Source organism: Taudactylus pleione, unplaced genomic scaffold (genome assembly GCF_031769625.1).
Source record: "Taudactylus pleione unplaced genomic scaffold, aTauple2 ptg000015l, whole genome shotgun sequence".
Lineage (NCBI taxonomy): Eukaryota > Metazoa > Chordata > Amphibia > Anura > Myobatrachidae > Taudactylus > Taudactylus pleione.
The window spans coordinates 24,482,713-24,504,962 of NW_028284417.1; the positions used below are offsets into that span (position 1 = coordinate 24,482,713).

The 22,250-nt window shown below is 41.7% G+C and overlaps 1 protein-coding gene across 4 annotated transcripts; it reads right to left on the reverse strand.

Annotated features, from left to right (window-relative positions):
- Positions 1-5,525: 5,525 nt before the first annotated feature.
- On the reverse strand, positions 5,526-21,645 carry SRSF12 (serine and arginine rich splicing factor 12). 4 transcript variants are annotated; one of them, XM_088472014.1, is made up of 6 exons: positions 21,409-21,644; positions 20,815-20,853; positions 14,001-14,105; positions 10,332-10,435; positions 7,948-8,071; positions 5,526-6,576 (listed from the first exon to the last, which is right to left on the reverse strand). In XM_088472014.1, exons 1-6 carry the CDS (start codon positions 21,471-21,473, stop codon positions 6,258-6,260), a joined length of 756 nt encoding a protein of 251 aa, XP_088328140.1. In that variant the 5' UTR covers positions 21,474-21,644; the 3' UTR covers positions 5,526-6,257. The 4 variants fall into 4 exon arrangements, with proteins under 4 accessions (XP_088328140.1, XP_088328139.1, XP_088328142.1 ...); XM_088472013.1 differs by having other exon boundaries at positions 7,930-8,071; positions 21,409-21,642; XM_088472016.1 differs by lacking the exon at positions 20,815-20,853 and having other exon boundaries at positions 21,409-21,645.
- Positions 21,646-22,250: the final 605 nt, after the last annotated feature.

A 22,250-nucleotide genomic window follows, 5' to 3' on the forward strand; every position in this document is an offset into this window, starting at 1 on the left:
ACAATATAAAAACATGCCACTGAACCTGTATAGTAGGATACTACCAGAGTCATGTACATAAACTACAATTTATGAGAGCAGCGGACCTTATATGAAGTGGGTCATAGTAGCAGGCAGCACTTGCTCCCATTGGGATCTTTCAATCTAGATTTAGTTTCAGTAACAATCATTTCTATATATGACTAGGACATCATGCAGTTGCTATGATTAAATAAATATTGCGGACACGAACCCAATATGATAAGAGTATTATATAACACATTGAACATACAAAAGGTGCCATTGATTGGTTGGCAAATATGTCTCACATACAAGATAGCTAAACCTGATTCCGATTTTGGCCACACACCCAGAGCACGGTTGGGCTGTTGAGGTAGTAACCAAATCTGATTGGATTCCTGTCCGGTTATAGCAGAGATCCACTGAACCAATCATGAGCTGTTCAGTGAACAAGCCCAGGTCGGCAAAACACACGTCTCTACACGGGGACCCTGGTAGCGGTCTGGGGCTCCCCATCTGCCACACTTACCTGTTTTCTGGCTCTCCTCTCTGCTGCACTCATCACTCACTGCAGTGTCATTCTTATGCTGCGGTTGCATCAGGACTGTGCCCAGCAAGCCTGCCCGACAGCAGATGCAGCTTTTTCCTCACACTTTCTCTGAACCATTGTGCCTACCTGCTCATCACCATCCAATGCCCAGGCAAACAAGGAAAGCAGCAGTCAGCGATCTAAGACTTTACTATTCTACTGTATATCCTCATATAACCAGTATGCGGACAACGGTTCAAATCCCGACAGCAGCAGCCTGGCGAGGGTGAAAATCCTGATCGTAAATTTAAGGTATCACTAACCTTTCTAACCCTAACCCCCTCTTCCCCACAGCCTAACCGTAAGTCTCCCAGGGGGGTGCCTAAACCTAACCCTCCCGGGGGGGGGAGGGGGGTGCCTGACCCTGTCACCCCCCCCCTGGGAGCCCCTAAACTAAAACAGCTTACCTTCGATCGGGATGCCAGGCTCCCGGCATGGGTAAAATGACAAGCGTCGGGATTTCGATGCCTGTCATTAGACCCTTGCCGGGATTAGACAGTAGGGATGCCGGCGGTGGGCATTCAGAACGTAGGCATCCCCATGAGATATATACCTACTCTTGTAATGAGACAATTTAATTAAAACACCTGTTTTATGTTGCACTAATAAGTGAGCTGTTTTGTAAAACACACTTGTTTAAATCATCTGGCTGGTCTGTGTTTTAGCCTTCATATAACTTGACTGAGGTTTTTTTTGCAATTAGCTGGATGGGTAATTGTGACCCTTATCTCTCCAATAATTGCATTTTTAAGAGTTGATATATAAACCTATGATATACATATTAATCTAGGATTGCTTTTGTGACCCAGGTTTTCTACTGTAACTGCATTTTCAGGAGCGAATACTCAAAGCTATATAATATATGCAGTATTTCTGATCTGTATTATGATATTAACCACTGCCAATACCTAGCCAATTAGGACTGAGGAATTGTCCTTTCTATATCTTGATTGTCACACTAATACCCCTTTCAGATATACAACCCGGGAATTTCTCCTGTGCAAATTCCCGGGTATTTGACCGAGACCCCCCTTTCACACTACAGTGGCTACCTGGGAAACTCCCAGGTAGACCCCCTTCAGACAAGAGCAGGGTTTTTCTGCTTACCTGCCTCTTCTCTGCCGTCTGCTCCTCCTAGCCTATCCCCTCTCTGGCTGATGATTTTGAGGTCATCATTAAGCTGCCGGAAGCCGGCCAATCATAATGCAGATTTTTTTTTTTTTAATTTCTTTTAATTCCCTAGCGGAAGTGCGGGTGACCCACTATGGCTGGGACCAGTCAGCGGTCTCCAGCTCGGGTGTCCCCGGCATCCGGCTGGGGTCCTGTGTCGCTGACACCGGGGTGGCAGGCAGCCCGCTGTGGCAGAGACCCGCCAGCGGGTGTCCACATCGTCCGGCTGGGGTTCTCTGTACACAGGCGGCCGGCGCTGGGGGTGGGTAGCAACATTCAGACAGAAGCAGGGTAATTTCCTGGGAAAAACCCTGGTCGATTGAAGGAGCGGCTACCCAGGAACGTGTTCCCGGGTAGGTACCTTTCATACAGACACGGCTACCCGGGAATTTGGCTGAGGCAGGACAAATTCCCAGAAATCTCAAGATGTCTGGAAGGGGTATAACAGGCTCACTACAACTGAGAGAGGTGAGGTGTTATACAGGAATAATTATGCTCCCCATGATGTGCATCTACACCTAGCAGTGTCCCCATTTTTTACTTATCCTAGTGAGGGATTAGATGAAATAACAGGACCAAATATAAAAGAATTTACACTAAATTATCCTACTATACAGGTTAAGTTACATGTTTTTATATGGTCTTTCATTGTTGCTTTTTCCTCTCATTTCTACCACATATTTTCACAACTCTAATGTGTATGTTTTTTAACAATCAATATCAAATTGGAGAATGAACCTTAATTAATTGATATTATACCTCTACCTAGTCCAGGTACCCCATTAGACATAATTACACTACTTGTATGTATTGTATAAAGTGAGTCCAACCATAAATACTGTAATACTTTAATGTATATTTAGATTCTAAGTGTGCCCCTTAGGGAAGTACTTTTTTTTGCTATTCTAATTTTTAACCAATTATTTTTTATTTTTTTTTACTTCTGAGACCATCTTCTTGAACATATCCAAAATTATCAACTCTGGGGCGTGGATTTATCCAATAAATATATGGCGATCTAGTGCTGGGAACAACTTTCCTTTCTTATCTCTAAATATTCTTACCTGCTATAGAGTACTCCGCATCGCCTTGATTTTCATTGAATGTCCAAACAGGCCCATTAATTTGAAATATCAGTCTGCCATGGACCAAGAAAGCCATGTTACTACAATGTAGGGTAGGGGAGGGTGGCGTTCTGCCCGGAGTCACTGTTTGACATATGCCAGTTAGCTGTGGTAGAAGAGAGGCTGTGGTGTCTGGACAGCTGCCAGTTTGAGTGGAGAGGGAAGGGACCTTTAAAAGGGAATAACTGTACTCACACCATGCAAGGAAAGTGTCTCCAAACATTACCGAACCGCCAAAACATTTCCCTGATGAGAAGCACTCAACGCTGTTGAGCTTGCCACAAATGTACTTGTCAAGAACACAGCAGATAGGTTGTCCATCTTACCTGCATCTGGTGGTAGGCAGTCCATTGCCAGTACTCCTTGCATGTAAATATGCTGACCAGCTTATGCACTGACTGGTATCCAGCTTGATATCCTGCTCTGTGACAGTCGATGAAACTGACTGCTCGCACAGCAGGAAGACGTTTCAAGTCAATGTATCTGTAGTTGCTCACCTGTTCTGCCTTGAAGTAACGCACAGATATCACAAGTGTGTACCCACTGTTTAACTTTGCTGATAACACCTTAGATGCTGTTGTATAGTGTTTCAGTTGTCTTGAGTATATAAGATTTGCCCAACATGCCCCAAAAGTCCCTTCACTTTCATAGTTGCCAAGATCTCCTCTTGCAATCAGAATTATAAGCAGCCAGGGCACACCAGCATTTTTATGCATGATTGCTTAATTAGCTGAATTTACACGTTTCAATATGCTTATTGTTCCTAATTTAGTTTTTTGCTCATAATCTGTACAACACCTTCTGCGTTAGTAAACCTACTATACTACTACAGATGCCTGCCTCCAAAGTTGACTGCAAATACAGATAAAAGTGCATTCTTTTACAATGGGTTGGATTTTTTTTTTTCTTTTTAAGATTCCATTCACTGTCCAGAATATTCCATTTAAATAAAATATTGTTTGTATTACTTCACCATAGCCACAATTACAGGTAGATCAAAATGTGCAATATTTTACATTTGTAGAATTTAACAGAAGAGGTGCACTATTATAGACTACTTAAAAAGAAGGCTAACTGGAAGCTCAGGACTTCTTAATTACCTAAGATTTATTCTTCCTAATCTATTTTATTACATGATTCACTTGTAGTGATTCCATCAGTTTTAAACTATTGGTCGCCATCCCGTCACGCGTGAGCTACCGGTAGCTCACGGTCTTAATTTTGGTAGCTCGCCTTACAGCGACTGCATCGCAATCGCTTTGGCCTGACTGGGAGCCCGTGCAGATGTACCGCTGTGAGCTCTAACTTAGCTGGGTGGCATGGCCTGACTGGAGCCCAAGCAGATGTGCTGCTGTGAGCTCTCCATAGCGGCACTCCTGAGCCCACTTTAGACTAGCCCTCCACTCACTATCTGGACAGGAACAGACTGTGCTGGTGATATACCACCTGCTGATCTGCAGACGCTGGTCTCCGGTCTCTCTGCGAGCCCTGTCACACTGCTGAAACCGCGGGATAAATTTAGGGTCCGGAAGGGTCCCTTCCTCCACCGGACACCATAGGAGTCTCCTGCAAAGGCTCTCTGGTCGCGATTGCCCCGGGGAGCTGCTTCCACTTCATCAGGAGCTGTAGTTTGCTACCTTTGGTAACCAGAGTCTCCATCTTGAAACCCACAACTGGACACCGCATTAACCACTCAGTGCCCTGACAGCTTGACCAGGGTCAATCCACTGGTCTTGATACACCTGGCTGGGGGTGAGTGACTTGAGGCCATGGTTCATCTTCTGAACTTAGTGGCATTATTATAGCTCCATTTAAAAGTGCTTATACATGGGTTATTAGCCAGATTTTGGTTTTCAAAAATAAAATGTAGCTGTTCAAGACAGCTCACTTTTCTCAAGTAGCTCTGCCCCAATTAAGGTTGGAGACCATTGTTTTCAACCATAGGTTGAAAACATTGATTGTTTAACCATTGATAGCCAAGTGCTGTGCATGCGCAATCATCTGCCCAACACCATAATGTTTTCTCGCCATTGGGTGTCACCACTGAACATGCAGCATTGGTGCCTTGCCATTGTCCATTGGTGATTGTGGACTGCTATCCCTAACCACTTCTGCACCAATTGCTTCTATTGTCAACATTTTAGCTTGTAAACTCACAATCAAGGTCCACTGTAACCTATGTCTCAAGACCATCACTAACTTTTATGTTCCAGTTAGGTTTTAAGATCAGCTGTGGTGTCATAACTTATGTTTGCATCAAAACGCAGACATTTTACATATTGTATTCTCAATTTGCTATATTTGTATCATACTTATTACAATTAATTATATTCATTCAATACTTTGTCAATTTATAATGTTGTATTGATTTTATCCTCAAGTGTATTTATGTACTACTGAATGCACTACTGTACATTTGCAGCACCATAATCACATAATATTTAAACATATGTGCTCAATGATTGAATAGTAATACTGTAATTCTGAAAAACTTGTAATTGGCAGTAAGTAATTGTAAATTGAGGAACAAAATTATGGAACACAATTACTCCATGGATTCTGGTAATCAGATAAATTCCAAATCTTAGATTTCATAGCTTTTAGGCAGCCTAATAAGGTCTTCAAATTACAAGAGAAACATGTTGTACACTTTATATTTTATTAAAACTGCTAGACAAATAAGCAACTATGTCTAACACTACCATTTAAAAAAAACATTCCAGAGGACACAAATTGAAAGCACTACGAGAATACCGCTGCTTTAAAAAAAAAAAATACAAAGGATAGATCACAATATAATGGTTTCTGCTACGTAGCAAGCTTGAAAAAACTAAATAAAAAAAGCCATGCACCTCATTATCTAAGATTTTACCATAAATGCGGAAACTGAAATGGTTTATAGTACATTTAAAGACAAAATTATTAGAGAGTGTTAGCTTTGTAGTTATTAGTTTATCAAAAGGGTAATCGTTACAAAATGGAGATAATATAACTAACCATAGATAAATTGGCCTAACAAAATGTTGCATTTCACACACAAAGTTCACACTCTATTCTTTACCCTTCATTAGTCTTTCAAATGCTCCATACCGGAATACAAAGCAAACTAATAAAACAAAATGAAAAAAAAAATAGGCCTTTGGAATACTGATTTTTTTTTTTTTTAAGTTAAAAGATAAACAAAAGTTAGATTACCTCCACTGACATCTGATTGATGAATTTGTAATTTTATCTACAGTATTGATTTTTTATTCTCTCCCCAGGAAGCCTAAAATGATATGAACAACTCCTCAAAACAGATGAGGAACTTGCAAAGCATTCTGATTAAATGCGTTGCATGTTCCTATGGCCTTTATATTGGTTATGAGAAGACACTAGTCTTCATCAGAAGCAGATTGTCGGCTGTTTTTACCCCTATAGCCTCGTGATCTGGACCTTGATCGGGAGCTAGTGTGCAAGGCTATATCCTTTTGAGAAGTAAAGTTGGTGCGTCTATGATGAGGAGACTTTGAATGGGATCTAGCAGATCCAGAACGCCTCTGGCCAGATCGCGACTTTGATCCAGAATGCCTTGGTGGTGAACCAGATGGTGATTTTTCCATAGATTTAGATCGTCCTCTTGAGAAAGATTGTCTTTGCGGTGACTTTGAGTGTGATTTTGAATGGCTATATGAATGCCTTCTGTGTTTTGACCTGGAAGATTAAGTAGAAAAGATTAGATATACAATTTTTTTTCTTGAACTGCATTACGAACATGAAATGGTTCTATTTCCATAATCTATTGTACTGACTTTCTGTAGCCTGCAACCTACATGTACATTTTCTATGTACTGTGATGTAAGTACGAGACAAATTGCAAATAAAAGTCCATTACTCACGCTGTTTTGTCAGAGAAATTTGACTTGTTTAAAATAGAATACCCTAGAACAGTTGTTCCTAAACTTTCTTGAATCACTGCGTCATACAATAACTTTTTTTCATGGCACCCCTAGGCCGTGAGAAAATTCAGCAAAAATTACTTATGTACATTGTGTGTTACCTGTCGTCACTTTGTTCAGTTATGTGGTGGAGGACAAGGTCGTGTTTGTTTGTCCCCATATTTTTTGTTTGGTAGCCACCAGCACTGGTTTTGCCTATCACAATGACCATAAATAATTTAATTTGGTACTGGACCACCAACCCATGGCATCCCTGCAAGTGCCAAGACACTCGGACCTAGAATTAACACTAGAAATGTGTCTAGGGCAAGCGCTGGGCAGGGTGCCAGACCGTAAAATGGGCACTGTTGCGCACATGTTCCCTGTAACCAGATAATACACGAAGCACAGTACCTGGTAGCGATGGCTGAGTAAGGGGAGTGACAATGAAAAAAATGGGCGTATCCTCAAGACGCATAACCTTTTTATCACTCATGGGGGCGTGCCCAGCACTTAGACATGCTAGGCTGCCCCCTCACTGCGCACAGCGTCTATTCACTGGCGGTGAGAGCTGCTCCACAATGCTCCCCCCCCGCAGGTGGGGGCAGCACCCTACACACCCGGCAGGCTGTTTCAGCAGGGTGCCGACAGGTAGGACAGAGCGCATTTTGTAATTTTTAAATTGGGCGAGGTACCCTACAGAAACAGCCTAGCGGGAAGATTTCAAATGGCTAATCACACTGAATAAATGTATATCACTGTCAAAAAATAAAAGTTCTCACTTTTGAAACAGAAAGGGAGGTGGTGAGGCTGAAAACAAAGATACAGAAAAAGACCACTATGCATAAAAAGAAAAAAGGGTAACGGGTGGTTACTAACAAAAATATACAAATCTCTACACTAACTGTCAGACCAATGCTATGCAGTTCAACAGCACATAGAACAGCCTTTGGCTAATGTTATGTGATCACCTAGCACAAGTGTGTAATTCAGCATAGGGAACGTGGTAATTTTCTGATCTGTTCTTGCATAGTGGGCAGGCAATATGTTCTACTTACAGGGGAGCAGTTTATCTATATAAACATTCCCAAGCCCAAAATATATGGGCACATGCGATTAGCGGCCTTACACTTTATTGCTGCCTGACCTCCTTCTGCCACGATCCCATGAGGAGCTTCGACTGCGTGTTCGCCTTCTGCTGTGGCTTCTAGACCTCCTGCGATCATCCGGGGAACAGGCATGTCTCTCCTTGGACTTCATTTGTCCAGGAGCTAGAATTGAGAGAGTAGAAAAGTAGAAAATGGCAATAAAAGGTATTTAACAGACTGAAAGGAACAGTTCAGGATCATAATATTTGAATCAGGAACTAAATCATGGTTCAAAAATATGAGCATGTTATGCGATTTACAGATTCTAAAAAAAGAAGATGTGCTTTCTGCATACACTGATCAGAAAGTCTAAAAGCACCCTAAAGCTGGGTACACACTGGAGTGATGCTGTACCGATTTGGCCAAATCACGCTCTGCATGCAACGTCATCAGGTTTGATGTGTTGCAAATCAAACCTTAAGACATTGCATGCGACGCCATGCAGTGTAATGAAGGATGGAACGAGTGATTATATACATTAAGAGGATTTATTTAATATTTTTATTTTTTTTGTCTATACATATAATTGTGGGTGCTTAATTTACTTCATTGGTATATGGAGAGTTTGCTTCTCTGCTTGTTGTTTTTAATATAATATAGCAATGATGGTTCCCGCTATATATTTGTGTGTATGTACATTTCTTTGTGAGTGGTTATACATTTTATATTTATATCTATAATCTCATCACAGATAAACATCGCTACTAACTCCCCTTAGTGAGGATTCCAAGATGGCGATGCGTTCTAGCTGTGGCAGGCATACTGGGCCCTCCATGCGGACGTCAGCAGGCATGCGCAAGGTGATGGCTGGGAATACACGAAGCACTGACGCCTGCTGGAGTCCGGCGTCCATCTCCAAGATCGCTGTAGTTGCCAAATTTACACCCTTTACTACTGATCTGCCATAATCTGGGAGGCCAAGGAAGATTTTGACGCATCAATATCGCGTTTTGAGGTGCATTAACCTAAACAATAGTCACTTGACATCTCCGGATTTGCTATACGAATGGTCGGCAATATAGTGGTGTTTTGAGTGTGTTAACAAGAATGGTGTGTTGAAGACAGACGATTGGCCTAAAAGGCAAAGGGTGAGGAAACAAAACTCTGCTGATAGTTTTAAAGGTGGTGTCTGGGCAAAGGAGCTTCTATCCCAGACCACTGATCAAATGCATTTTTAGTGACTAGCGCTACTTCTGCCTTTGTGGCAATCAGACAAGCCAATATGAAAGGTTTGTAGAAGAAAATCTATTTTCAAGGTGGCAATACACCGTGCCATAGAGCTAAAGTTATGAAGAAATTTTTGATATTGTATAACATTAGGCTGCTTATTTATTTGGCCTGGGAAGCCAAACACAATAAAAAATTTGTGGCAAAAGGTTGGGTTGGATATCACAAAAGAACACAACCAAAATGTGTCTAATTGAAGCTCTTAAAACAGCCCAGAATTGAGTCATCTCTCTGGTTCTTCTAGGGAACCTGGTTTCATCACTGTCTAAACACTCCGCTGAAGTTCAAGGGCTGGCCAACTAAACACTGATCACTGTTGAGATATCACTTTGCACTTCTCATATATATGCTGTGAAAATGAATTGTTGACCAAAACAGGTCCTTCTGAGACTAAATACTGATGTGGACAAATGTGTTGGTACTCTTATAGCTCACTGAAACTATGCTTTATTCCTCCAGAAAATGTAAAACTATTGTATGTACAGGTGTGGTAATACAGAGTCTGCCCCATCCGGCTAGATAAAAAAAATAAAAATTCTGCAGAGAACACTAGCTTGATATGGTCAGTGTCGACATTCTCAATGACCTAATAGAAGAAACCCTTTTTTTGTATTAGTCTCACTTTTAGGTCAAAATCAAAATACACATTATATAAAGATTCACCACGAGAATAATCCCATAAATTCCTTAACTAGCGGTTCTCAACTCCAGTCCGCAAGTACACCAAAGAGGTCATGTTTGCTGTAATTCTTTAATCATGGAAAATGGGGGTAAGATTCCGCACAAGATTCGTGTAATCATACACAGATGAGTTCATCTACTTTGAGGGGTCAGTAATTATCAGTTGTTTCCACAGACAGAAATCTTGAAAACATGATCCGTACTTTTAAAGTGCTGCCTCAAATTGCTATTTTAAAAAGCATGCAGCGCTAGTAATGCAAGACTTTTGGCCACCACTGTAAACCGTACTGTCATTTATATACAATTTTAGGGGATAGCATAATAAGGAAACCATGAGATTTCAAGGTTCTACAAAATGGCAAAGATAAGTGGGACTTGCCTTAAACATTACACATCATTTTTGCATTTTTTTTTTTTATCTTGTAATAATCATTGCCCAATGGTTAACACAGGCTTAGAGATCCTAAGTACTTACTTTTTCGATCACCTTGAGCAAACTGAATCTCAATTTGACGTCCACAAACCCATTTTCTGTTGAGATTATAGAGGGCATCTTCAGCATCTCGAACATCTTCAAACCTGACTGTCCGTTAAGGAGACTTTGTGGCATACTATATAATGGCACTATATGAACCAGAACTTTCTAGAGAAAACCCAGACTAAGACCAAGACTGCCAGCTCACAGACGTTTTATCAGATAGAAAAGCTTATTTAAAGCAACAGTGACCACAAGGACACTCTGAAACACTTGAGTTAAAAAGGACAACACTGACAATATCTAAAAGGCTTAATAGTACTTTCAGCTACATTTTGTGCACATCAACCAAAAACACTGTTTGCAAGAATATCAAAAGCCAGAATTGCTCATCACGTTTGACAGGATTATTAGTAAATATTTTATTTTATACAGAACACTACTGACAGTGTTAATATTTTTGAGCTCATCACTGCTCAGTGGATAACAAATGGCAATACAGAGTGTAAAACAATAATTCAAATACAGATTAGAAAACAGGTTTTATATACAGCCATGGCCAAAAGTTTTGAGAATGACAAGAGTTGGTTTTCCCAAAGTCTGCTGCTTCAGTTTTTATGATGGTAATGTGCATATACTCCAGAATGTCATGGAGTGATCAGATGAATTGCAATTAATTTCAAAGTCCCTCTTTGCCATGACAATGAACTTTATCCCAAAAACAACATTTCCACTGCATTTCAGCCCTGCCACAAAAGGAACAGCTGACAGCTGGAGATCACTCTGTCATGCTGATAGAGTTAGAATAACTGTCTGGAAGCTTTAAAAGGAGGGTGGAGCTTGAAATAATGGTTTTTCCTCTGTTAACCATTAAGGAAACACATGTAGTCATCATTGCTTTGCACAAAAAGGGCTTCACAGGTAAGGATACTGCTGCTAGTAAGATTGCACCTAAATCAACCATTTATCGGATCATCAAGAACTTCAAGGAGGTTCAACTTCACCCAACCATCCAAGAACAGTTTGGTGGCAAACAATGGCTTTTCCAGCATGACGGAGCACCTTGCCATAAGGCAAAATTGATAACTAAGTGGCTCGGGAACAAAAAAAAAAATGAAATTTTGGGCCCATGGCCAGGAAACTCGCCAGACCTTAATCCCATTGAGAACTTGTGGTCAATCCTCAAGAGGCGGGTGGACAAACAAAAACCCACAAATTATGACAAACTCCAAGCATTGATTAGGCAAGAATGGGCGGCCAGTCAGTCAGTATGTGGCCCAGAAGTTGATTGACAGCATGCCAGGGCGAATTGCAGGGGTCTTGAAAAAGAATGGTCCACACTGCAAATATTGACTCTTTGCATAAACTTAATGTAATTGTCAATAAAAGCCTTTGACACTTATGAAATTCTTGTAATTTTACTTCAGTATACCATAGTAACATCTGACAAAAAAGGTCTAAAAACACTGAAGCAGCAATCTTTGTGCAAACCAATACTTGTGTCATTCTCAAAACTTTTGGCCACGGGTGTAGAAAAATAAAAATACAAATAGGTGAAACGGCAATTTAAGGCTTTGTAATACTAATTACATTTAGCAAAATGTAGCTTACTAGTTAGGAGAGCCCGGACCGTGTGTTTTATAGCTCAGTCAAAAGAAACATTAAATCTACAGAAGTTACGCTACACGTGCATTTACCTTTTACCTTGAACCCAAAGCTGGGAGAACCTACAAGTGAACTAAGCTTTAAATTCAAAATCAGAGGACCACAAAATAATGGACAAATGAGGTTCCTCCCTCACCCAGTTTGTACATTTCTGTATAAAATAGGGAATCATAACACTTTTTGCAATGCTTGCAGTCATCCTGTGTGTGGTCACCTGAAATAGACACCAATAAGCCCCATGTCATCTGGCTAGACTAAACTACCATGTATGGAATGGCTGCTCTGTCTGATTCAGTCTTTCTGGAAGCTTTTGCTCTGCAGTCTGCCCAAATGGCCAGTATGGAATACATGTAAACTAATTTACTAACATTAAAACACTTAGTAGCAGCCAAGTGCTTTATGGTTAGCTATACTTATCAAGAGAATCATGTATTAACCCTATTTAAATCTAATCTACAAAAAAAAAAAAAAAAAAAAAAAAAAAGGGGGCTGGGTCCTCCCCAGCAGCTGTTTAATTGACTCAGTGTTGCATCTTAATGCTCCCATACATCAGAGATGGATTGCAGCAATCGTGCAATTTACAATCGTGTATAAAAATCTTCCCCTTTTTCAATAGATATTGGCAAATCTGCAATTAATTAAAAAAGTGAAAGATTTTTATACACAATCGATTGCAAATTGCACGATTGCTGCAATCCATCTCTGATGTATGGGGGCCTTTCCATCACTGACATGGCACGAATTGCCTTGCAGTAGCTGGAAGTGAGCTCCAGGACACTTCCTCTCTGCAAAAAGTTGACAGCATTCTATATTGACTTCAGACAGTTACACAGTCTGAAACAAACAATGAACAGTACTTTGGGACACTAAAATACAGAGCTCGGGGCATTCCAAAAATCCAATTTCTGTTGTATTGCCATCATGATAGTCCCAATTATAATAGTGTCAGGCAGCTGAAGAGGCATACTAATGCTGGGCATCCACTATACAATTATCTGTCAGATATATGTCCAATCTGGCTGGTTGGAATGAAAATCTGGTAATGTATGGAAGCAAAATGACAATCATCCATTTGCTGGTCATTCTCTGCCAAATTGATTAAATCAAACGAATTTAACCAATTTTAACAATTTGTCTGAGAACGACCATTTTTGTCTGTTTTCCACTGTTTGTCAGCAAATGGACGATTATCATTTGCTTCCATACATTACCAGATTTTCATTCCAACCAGCCAGATTGCACAGATAATTGTATAGTGTATGCCCAACATAAGGCAGACTCCTTTTATTTAAAAAATAATAATAATTAAATAAAAAAAAGGGAATAATCTTTTGGAAATGCACTTTAAAAAACAACGCCAGACAGCAGTATTATGAATACAAATCATCTGCTTGTAGCATGCTAGCAAACTAAGCACTGCAAGTGAGCAGCACTATTTTTAATGCTGCTGAAGATTAAGGCAAATATGATCAATGCAAAGCCAACCTGTCATGACTGCTGCTTTAACTAGAACTTTTAAATATTTCCATTGTCACATTTTGAAACAGATTTTTAGTGATCAGGCACATTTGAGAAGTAGGATACACAAAAGAAAACTTTTCCGATTACCTCATACTGTATGACTTGATCTTGAAACTTGACCTTTACTCTTTGGGGCTTGCAAGGTGAACTTTGACAAGGACCAACCAAAACGAACTTGGCTTTGGATTTAAAGGTAGAAAAATTGAACCCTCAGCTTGGTGCAGGCTGTGTCTTTAGGGCTTGGCAAGACCTTTCCCTCTTCCAGCTTTCTTATCTGTTTCCACCCTCCCTCTTTATTCCTTGAAGCTGCAACTTCAAAGGTGTCTGTGGGCTTTATGCTTGGTTCTATCTAACCAGGCTCATTCAAACCTTGGTGTGCTTGCCAGCTACTGTGGACTGCTTTACATTTTCTGAGACAGAGAAATAAACACACATACAGTTAAGATGCAGGCACGTCCATCAACTCAAGCAAATAAAGGATATTGAATATACGCAAATCCTCGGGGGCGACGATTGTAGAAGTCAAGAGGAATGTAAACGTCTACTATTGGGCCGTACCGACCAAACTCACGCCGCAAATCCTCCGGCCTGAAGTGTGTAAGGCAGAGAGACAAGGTTGACTGTGTAGATTCATTGCTTTGGCAGATCAACAATTCTACTACATTGTATTCTGATATGCATTGGAAAGAGGAACTTAGAAACAAAAACAATTTACATTTTTAGATTGAGATATTGAAAACAAATTCAGGAACATTTCATCTCTAGGCCACAGACGAAGATTTTTACAAATAATTTCCTTAACTACAATTCTCATAAACCCACAACATAAAGTAAGCCAAACTGTACAAGAACCAGAGCATTTGCTGATGCTGCTGAAATGACGTCTGTCCAGCAGTCACCCATTTTGGGTAGCACCGCACACTGGTCGTTTGAACAGAGGGCCCGATTCAGACCCGGTCACAAGCGCTGATCGCTCGCAACCGGGTCGATGGTGGCCCAGAGCCGGCTCCGTCGTGCGTATGCGCGAGACACGGATAGCGACGGCCAGTCGCTCCGGGTCTCCCACAAAAGGGGGCGTGCTGTCGATGTTGAGTGACAGCACGCCCCCTTTGGTGGGCGGCTGCCCAGACGGAGGCGTTCCCACTGACATCACAAGTGAGGTCAGTGGGAGAGCTTTCGGCTCTGTTTGAGCCGAAAGCTCTGTGGGGCTTGCGGCCACGAGACCCTACCACAAGGGTCTCGTCGCAAGCCCGATGGTCGCGATGGTCTTGACCATCGAGACCATCATCCTGGCCGCTCGCATTAGCTGTGGGTGGCAAGAAAAAAAAAAGGACGCCCTGATTCAGAGAGAGCGCTCTGTCAGAGCGATCGCTGGTTGTTCTCGACATTATACTGCACGATTACTGAACGATTGCGATGTCGTAATCGTTCACTCATTTTAAATCGCCAAGTATGTACACACCTTTAGACAAAATTTTAGGCAAAAAAAAGATGCCAGACGCTAGCAGAGTAGCACAGGACCTGTTGGCTCACTCATGCCAGGCAAGTGGCGCTGCGGGGCGCATTGAAGCTAGATGTATGAAGACACATCCCGCTAGACTGTTTAAGCGGGTCACCGCACCTTGCCCGATTTTAGAAGGACAAGTTGCACCCTGTTCTTTTTTAGCGGCTCCCCGCTACAACAGCCTGTCCTGAGCCATTCCCACCCGAAGGCTGCAGTGTCCGCAGGTGAGAAAAGTTGCTGTGAACAATCACCGCCGGGTGAATAGACACTGTGTGCCTATTCACTGTTAGGGGAGATCTTGGGGGAAGAACAGCACCTCGGTAAAGTGCTGGGCACGCCCTCAAGTGAAACAAATTGGAGCCGTGTCACAGGGACACTCCACCTCCCCGTCCGCCACACACTCGCCTTCGGTGCATGCAGAGGCTCCCTGCCAGCTCTGCCATGCCCTGCTTGCAGCCTAGTGGGAATGCTACACTGTATCCTGGCATAACCTTGAGCATGCTATCAATGGGCTCAAAAATGTTATCTTTTGCAAGACACTGCTTAAAGAGTGGACCTTCCTCAATTAAAGCAGATTTAGTATTCGTAAAGCATGAAGCCTTCATTGGGCTCAATTCAAAGCGAATTATGTCGGAGAATGCCTGTTCTCGCACCTTAAACATTGTGTGTCGTCGCGAGAACCGGCATTCTCCGAATTAAGTGCCTGGTGCGATGCTGTTTCAGCCGCACTAAGGGCTAAAAAACGGTGTTGCGCCAGCAGTTTTGTCTTCGGTCGGGCTTAACAGCGCGCTGAATTGAATTGCTCCAGAAGCTCCTTCCCAGTGCTATTCAATTCGCGTTTAATTGAGCCCATTGTCGCTACAAAACTAGTTGATGTTTACTAAAACTCTTAGGGCGGAATTCAATTGTTTCCAGCCCCCTTTGCGCCAAACAGAGCTATTCAATTGTTGCTCCCGTTGGGCGTGATCAGCTGCCGGCGCACCATTTCAACTCGCGAGCTGAAATGGGCGAAAAGTGACCCATTTGGCGCCCAAACGGCACTTTTCGCAATCGTGCCCAGTATTTTGGTCGGGTGTAGCTGTTTTACGCGGCTAAACCCGAATTCTATTGGCGCGATCAGTGCAATAATCTGCATCAATTAAATAGAGCCCCGTGATCTCCTGTCACTTTAGACGGGAGACTGGGCACGCTACAACAAATTAATTCCACCTTTACTGTATGTTTTTGCAAATGCAGAAAGGAGGGCTACGAGTTGAGTTTTAAAGCACATGGTCAGTTGCTCCTTCAAAAATTAAACAGGTATTTAAATAAAATTATGAGGGTAGACACTCCTTTCATAAAAGAAAAAAGTCAGATCACACCATTACCTATAGTTTATAAGGCAACACAATACAGTCTCTAGCCCACCTAGACAAAACTCATTACAACAGAAAACTTTTGGCTGGTAAGATTTCTATTGGCTTAATTGTTGCCGGTATACACACAACCCGTACAGTGCCTTGTAAAAGTATTCACCCCCCCCCCTTGGCTTATTACCTTTTTTGTTACATTACAGCCTGTTATTTATTTTTTTAATCTGAATTTTATGTGATGGATCTGCACAAAATAGTCTAATTTGGTGAAGCGAAATGAGAAAATTATATATAAAGAATCTTTACATATGCACATGCCAATTTTCAGAATTTTATTTATAATCACCCCCTTTGCTATGAAGCCCCTCAAAAGTTCTGGTGCAACCAATTACCTTCAGAAGTCACATAGGCTGCAACACCACTAAGCAACAGGCAACACACCATGAAGACCAAGGAGCTCTCCAAACAAGTCAGGGACAAAGTTGTTGAGAAGTACAATTCTGGGTTGGGTTATAAAAAAAAAAAAAAATATCAAAATCTTTGATTATCCCCCAGAGCACCATCAAATCCATCATCATCAAATGGAAAGAACATAGTACAACAGACTGCCAAGAGAGTTCCGCCCACCAAAATTCACAAACTGACAAGGAAGGCATTAATCAGAGAGGCAGCACAGAGACCAAAGGTAACCCTGAAGGAGCTGAAGAGTTCCACAGCAGAGACTGCTGTATCTGTGCTTGTGACCACAATAAGCCGTACACTCCATAGAGCTGGGCTTTATGGAAGAGTGGCCAGAAAAAAGCCATTACTTAGTGATAAAAATAAGACGACACGATTTGAGTTTGCCAAAAGGCATGTTGGCGACTCCAAATGTATGGAGGAAGGTGCTCTGGTCAGATGAGACTAAAATTGAACTTTTCAGCCACCAAGGAAATAGCTGTCTGGCGCAAACCCAACACATCCCATCACCCCAAGACCACCATCCCCACAGTGAAACATGGTGGTGGCAGCTTCATGCTGTGGGGATGTTTTTCAGCAGCAGGGACTGGGAAACTGATTTGAGTCGAGGGAAAGATGGATGGTGCTAAATACAGGGATATTCTTGAGCAAAACCTGTTTGTCTGCCTGTGATTTGAGACTGTGACGGAGGTTCACCTTCCAGCAGGACAATGACCTGAAGCATACTGCTAAAGCAACACTCGAGTGGTTTAAGGGGAAACATTTAAATATGTTGGAATGGCCTAGTCAAAGCCCAGATCTCAAACCAATTGAGCATCTGTGGTCAGACTTGAACATTGCTGTTCACAAGTAGAAACCATCCAACATGAAGGAGCTGGAGCAGTTTTGCCTTGAGGGAAGGGCAAAAATCCCAGGGGCAAGCTCATAGAGACTTATCCAAAGCGACTTGCAGCTGTAATTGCCGCAAAAGGAGGCTCGACGAAGTACTGACTGTAGGGGGGTGAATAGTTATGCACGCTGAAGTTTTCTGTTATGTTGTCCTAAATGTTGTTTGATTCACAATATAAAAAAAAAAATACAACTTCACAGCTGTAGGCATGTTCTGTGAATGAAATGATGCACATCTTCACACAATCCATTTTAATTCCAGGTTGTGAGCCAACAAAACATGAAAAATGCAAAAGGGGTGAAAACTTTTTCAAAGCACTGTACATTTGGATGCAAATGGATGTTAATGATCCCTTCCACAGTTACATCAAGCGGTTTTGCCTACAGCAGAATTCAGTGTTTGGGAGCTCTCAAATAATTAAACAGCACATTCAAGACTTATGGTATTCTACGTGCTATTCAATGTTTATGATTGAACAGCTTCTTACATGTCCTCTGGAGCATGTGCTGTTTTGGACAACATGGTGCGGGCTGCTCGCATGATAACACACAGGCCTATTTCACATCTGCCGGTTTTGCCTGGCCAGCAAATAAATAAAAAAAAACGATAACTGCTCAGTATCACTTCTATATTGATCAAATTGTTTTTCTCATGAGTGCCGCAGGCACCCCTTACTTATCGTGCACATCACACAAACCCGTGCAAAATATTGGGCGCGCTGCCCAATCGCCAGACTTTTAGCGGATTTCTGCCCGCAACCTCAGTAGGGTGCGAGCATAAATAACAGGGACTTGCACCCATTAACCAACTGAATAACTCCCGGTCACTTTAGAAGGGAGATCGGGCGCCCAAAAACAATTGAATCCCCCCTCCCATATAAACTACTTGTTCCGCACAGTAGAACGTTATCCAAGATAATTGGGACCAGGGGGAGTTCAGATAATCAGTTTGTCCAGATATTGAACTATATAATTTTTTATGCTCCTTTACAATTTAGTTATGGGCAAACGAAGATATTGCTATAAAAAAAAATTAAAAGTTGCTTAATGCATTTAAAATGCCAATTGTGCTACTAGCATCATAAGCTCGGTTATTATATCATGTGTTCATGCATGACAACCCACAATATGGTTCTTGAAATTATTGAAGCTTTATATTGAGGTTGCCAGGGTTACTATGCATGAGCACCTCCTCTGCAATGCTAAAAAATAAAATTCACATGCTTTCTCCAACAGTTTGCTACAGCAACAACCTAAACCTACCAGGAACAGAAGGTGGAGAAAAAAAAATAATCAGATTTTGGCAGGTTGTTTTGCAGATGCTCCTGCATAGTGACAACAGTGACCCCAACAATTACTACCAAGGAAGACTGCTGTAAAACAAAGGTTTTTAGAAGTGTAAAATAATTATTTGAGGTCTATAACTTTCTGTTTCAAGGAAGGACAAAAATGTTTTGCGATAATCCATCAAGTATGATCACTGAAGGTTCAAAATACATTTTATAAAACTGGGTGCACACTATACAATGCTCCCATTATACAGTACAATTGTTCCTTCCAACCCTCACTACTTTTGTCAAAGATCAGAAGGAATAGAGATTTACATACACAACTGTTGGAAGACCTATCTGCATGTCAGTCAAACAGTACATACTATATAAGATGTGTACAATATCATGACCAAGGGCATATGTATCAAAGCTTGATACGAGATAAAATTGTGAGATATATATCACCAATCAGTTTCTAACTTACATTTTGCAGGCTGTGTTTAAGAAATTATAGTTTGGAGCTGATTGGTTGGTGATACATATTTCACAATTTTAGCTCACATCAAGATTTGATACATATGCCCTATAGGGTCTTAAACATGTCAAAAAGTCAGGACCAAGTTCTGTGACATCAGCCCATCTATCAGCCAATTCACTATGAAAACCATCTCCTCTTACATCTTTCCTTAGGTTTTCTATGTCAAATTGTATCAACTAGTAATAAGAATGGCGAAGTTGCCTATAGCAACCAATCAGCTTTGGGGTTAGCATTTACTTCTATACAATGATAGGTAGAAGTTGATTGGTTGCTATACTTCTCTACTCTTTACAATGCTTGACCCTACTTACTTACAGGAGGTTTTCAAACTTTCACTATATCCCAATTAAGTATGTAGGAGAGTGTCTCATCTGCGGGTTGGGTATGGGATGCCGGCAGTCACAACACAAACATCCCTACTGTCAGAATCTTGACCCAACTAGGTAAGTACCCTAACCCTCCCCTCCCTCCACAGCCTAGTCCTAACCCTCTCCTCCCTCCATCCCAGTGCTAACCCTCCCCCTAGTGCCTAAACCTAACCCCTAAAGCTGGCCACATAAATGGCGATCTGCACACGATCAGCCGATGTGTACGATTTGTGTAAGATTTGCCTTGAAACTCTCCCCGGCAGCTCAGCACACGATCTCCACACAATTTGGTGTCCAATCGTCATACAATCTTTTCTGCATCCAGACTTTCACAGTGCATCGCCTCCTAGATTGTCAGATCCGCCCTACTGCACGGCAGATCTGACGATGTGATGTGCGACCAGTGAGGACTCGCGATTTAATCAGGATTTGGCCATATTTTACACGATCTGTCGTTCCAATGTGTCGGAATCGGCCAGATCGGGTAAAATATCGCTGTGTGTGTGGCCAGCTTACACTTAGGGATCCCGACTGCCGAGATTGAACTACGGTACATCCCTCCTCTGCACCTCTTTCAAACAGTGCAGCAGTTCCCTGTATGCATTTGCTGTGAAAACCAGCAAATAAAGCATATTTAGACTAATTGAATACATACACAAATATTTAAGACTGATTTTAACTCAAAAAAACAGAATGAAGAAACTTTGCTCATCGTCCTTAGTTGGACCACTTAAAAAAAAAAAAAAAAAGCTAATTTGATAATTGCTTCCTAATTCAATAATAAAAATACATAGCTGGTAAACATCGGGTGAAATCGAACAGCAAGACAAAGCCAATGATTAACTTTAACAGCACTAATTAGTATATTTAATAACACGCTGCTTCCAAGACAACTTTTCAATAGGAAATATAAACACCTTAGTTGGAGCTGTGGGTCAATTTGATCATCAGACAGTCTGTGAAAAAAAAAAATGCAATGCACTTGGTAGTATTAAGGAAAAGACATTTCTATGCAAATAACATTAATACAACCTGCTCTTCTCACCGCAACTGCTGCAAAAACATATGTATAAACATGTTTATTCAGAGAATATATATATATATATATATATATATATATATATATATATATATATATATATAAATAAATAATACAAACATACATACTACACTTATGTGGGCTGACTGGATGTAATTGGGGTCAATAATCACACAGAACTGATCACCGTAAATAACGCAGCATCTGCTGCAGGCTCAGGCCGGGGGTATAACACTGGGAACCACGTTAGTGTAGTGGCACATGTTATGCACACACTACTAGCATGGGGCTGGTGGCGGCGGCTTCTGTTCCCGTCTGGGCGTGTGCGGCTAGCGGATGGGGCCCTGTGTGCCGGCGCTGCTGCCCCTCCCCGCATTGTTACACTGCCCCCACTCTTACCCAACACTAGCTCCCACCCAGCCCAAATCACCGATATGATACCGGAGTGTCTACAATGGCGGCTGCTCCGTACCTGGTGCCATCTGCCACGTTCCTGACGAAGAGGGAGGTGTTGGGCGGCCTGGAGTAGCGGGACATGGCGGCTGTGCTGCTGCTGCAGCCCGGGAGGCGCACACCGGCGTCACACACCGACAGGGGCACGGTGTCGGACTGCGAGGAACAAGCAGCTACTTAGCGCTGTATAGGCGCAAGCCGCAAAGCAAATACGGGCTGTTAGTTGCACCAACGTAATCATCAAGCAGGGAGGGTCCGACGTCTTAGTCCTGGGGCTGTGATAGGCGGGTATTCCTCCGGGGGCGGTGCCGGAAATGGCTTTGCTTCCATTTTTGACTGGATATTTTCCTATCCTATACTGTGTATTACTACTGACATTCATGTGTGTTCCGTGCCTGCCTTACTAAGGCTGGCTGCCCTTCCCAATGTTACTTTCCTGCAATGTGGTATCCAAGATAGAATTTTACTGAGTCTGGGAAACCTTGTAGGTCTCACTGATAAAATACGTGTTATGTATCAAAGCTTGATGTGAGCTATAATTGTGAAATATGTATCACCAACCAATCAGCTCTAAACTATCATGTCTTAAACACAGCCTGCAAAATGGAAGTTAGAAGCTGATTGGTTGGTGATATATATCTCACAATTTTATCTCACATCAAGCTTTGATACATATGCCCCAAAATTTGGAACATGATGTGAACGATGATATAATTTCCTTGATGGGTTTTGGGAAAAATATATGAATATACGTATTATACTGTATTCAGTAATTTCTGACTTAGTGTTGTTAATTCATCCTTAAAAACTGAAAAAGCGCTGAAAGTACATTAATTCCCCCCACCCCCCCAAAAAAATAAA

Excerpts from the sequence above, each read along its gene's own strand:
- SRSF12 (XM_088472013.1), bottom strand. The coding sequence starts at position 21,473 with ATGTCCCGCTACTCCAGGCCGCCCAACACCTCCCTCTTCGTCAGGAAC. Across the intron at positions 20,854-21,408 it reads AACGTGGCAGATGGCACCAG|ACTGTCTGATGATCAAATTG; the intron begins GTACGGAGCAGC and ends TTTTTTTCACAG. Across the intron at positions 6,577-7,929 it reads AGGTCAGGCAGCAATAAAGT|GTCAAAACACAGAAGGCATT; the intron begins GTAAGGCCGCTA and ends TTAATCTTCCAG.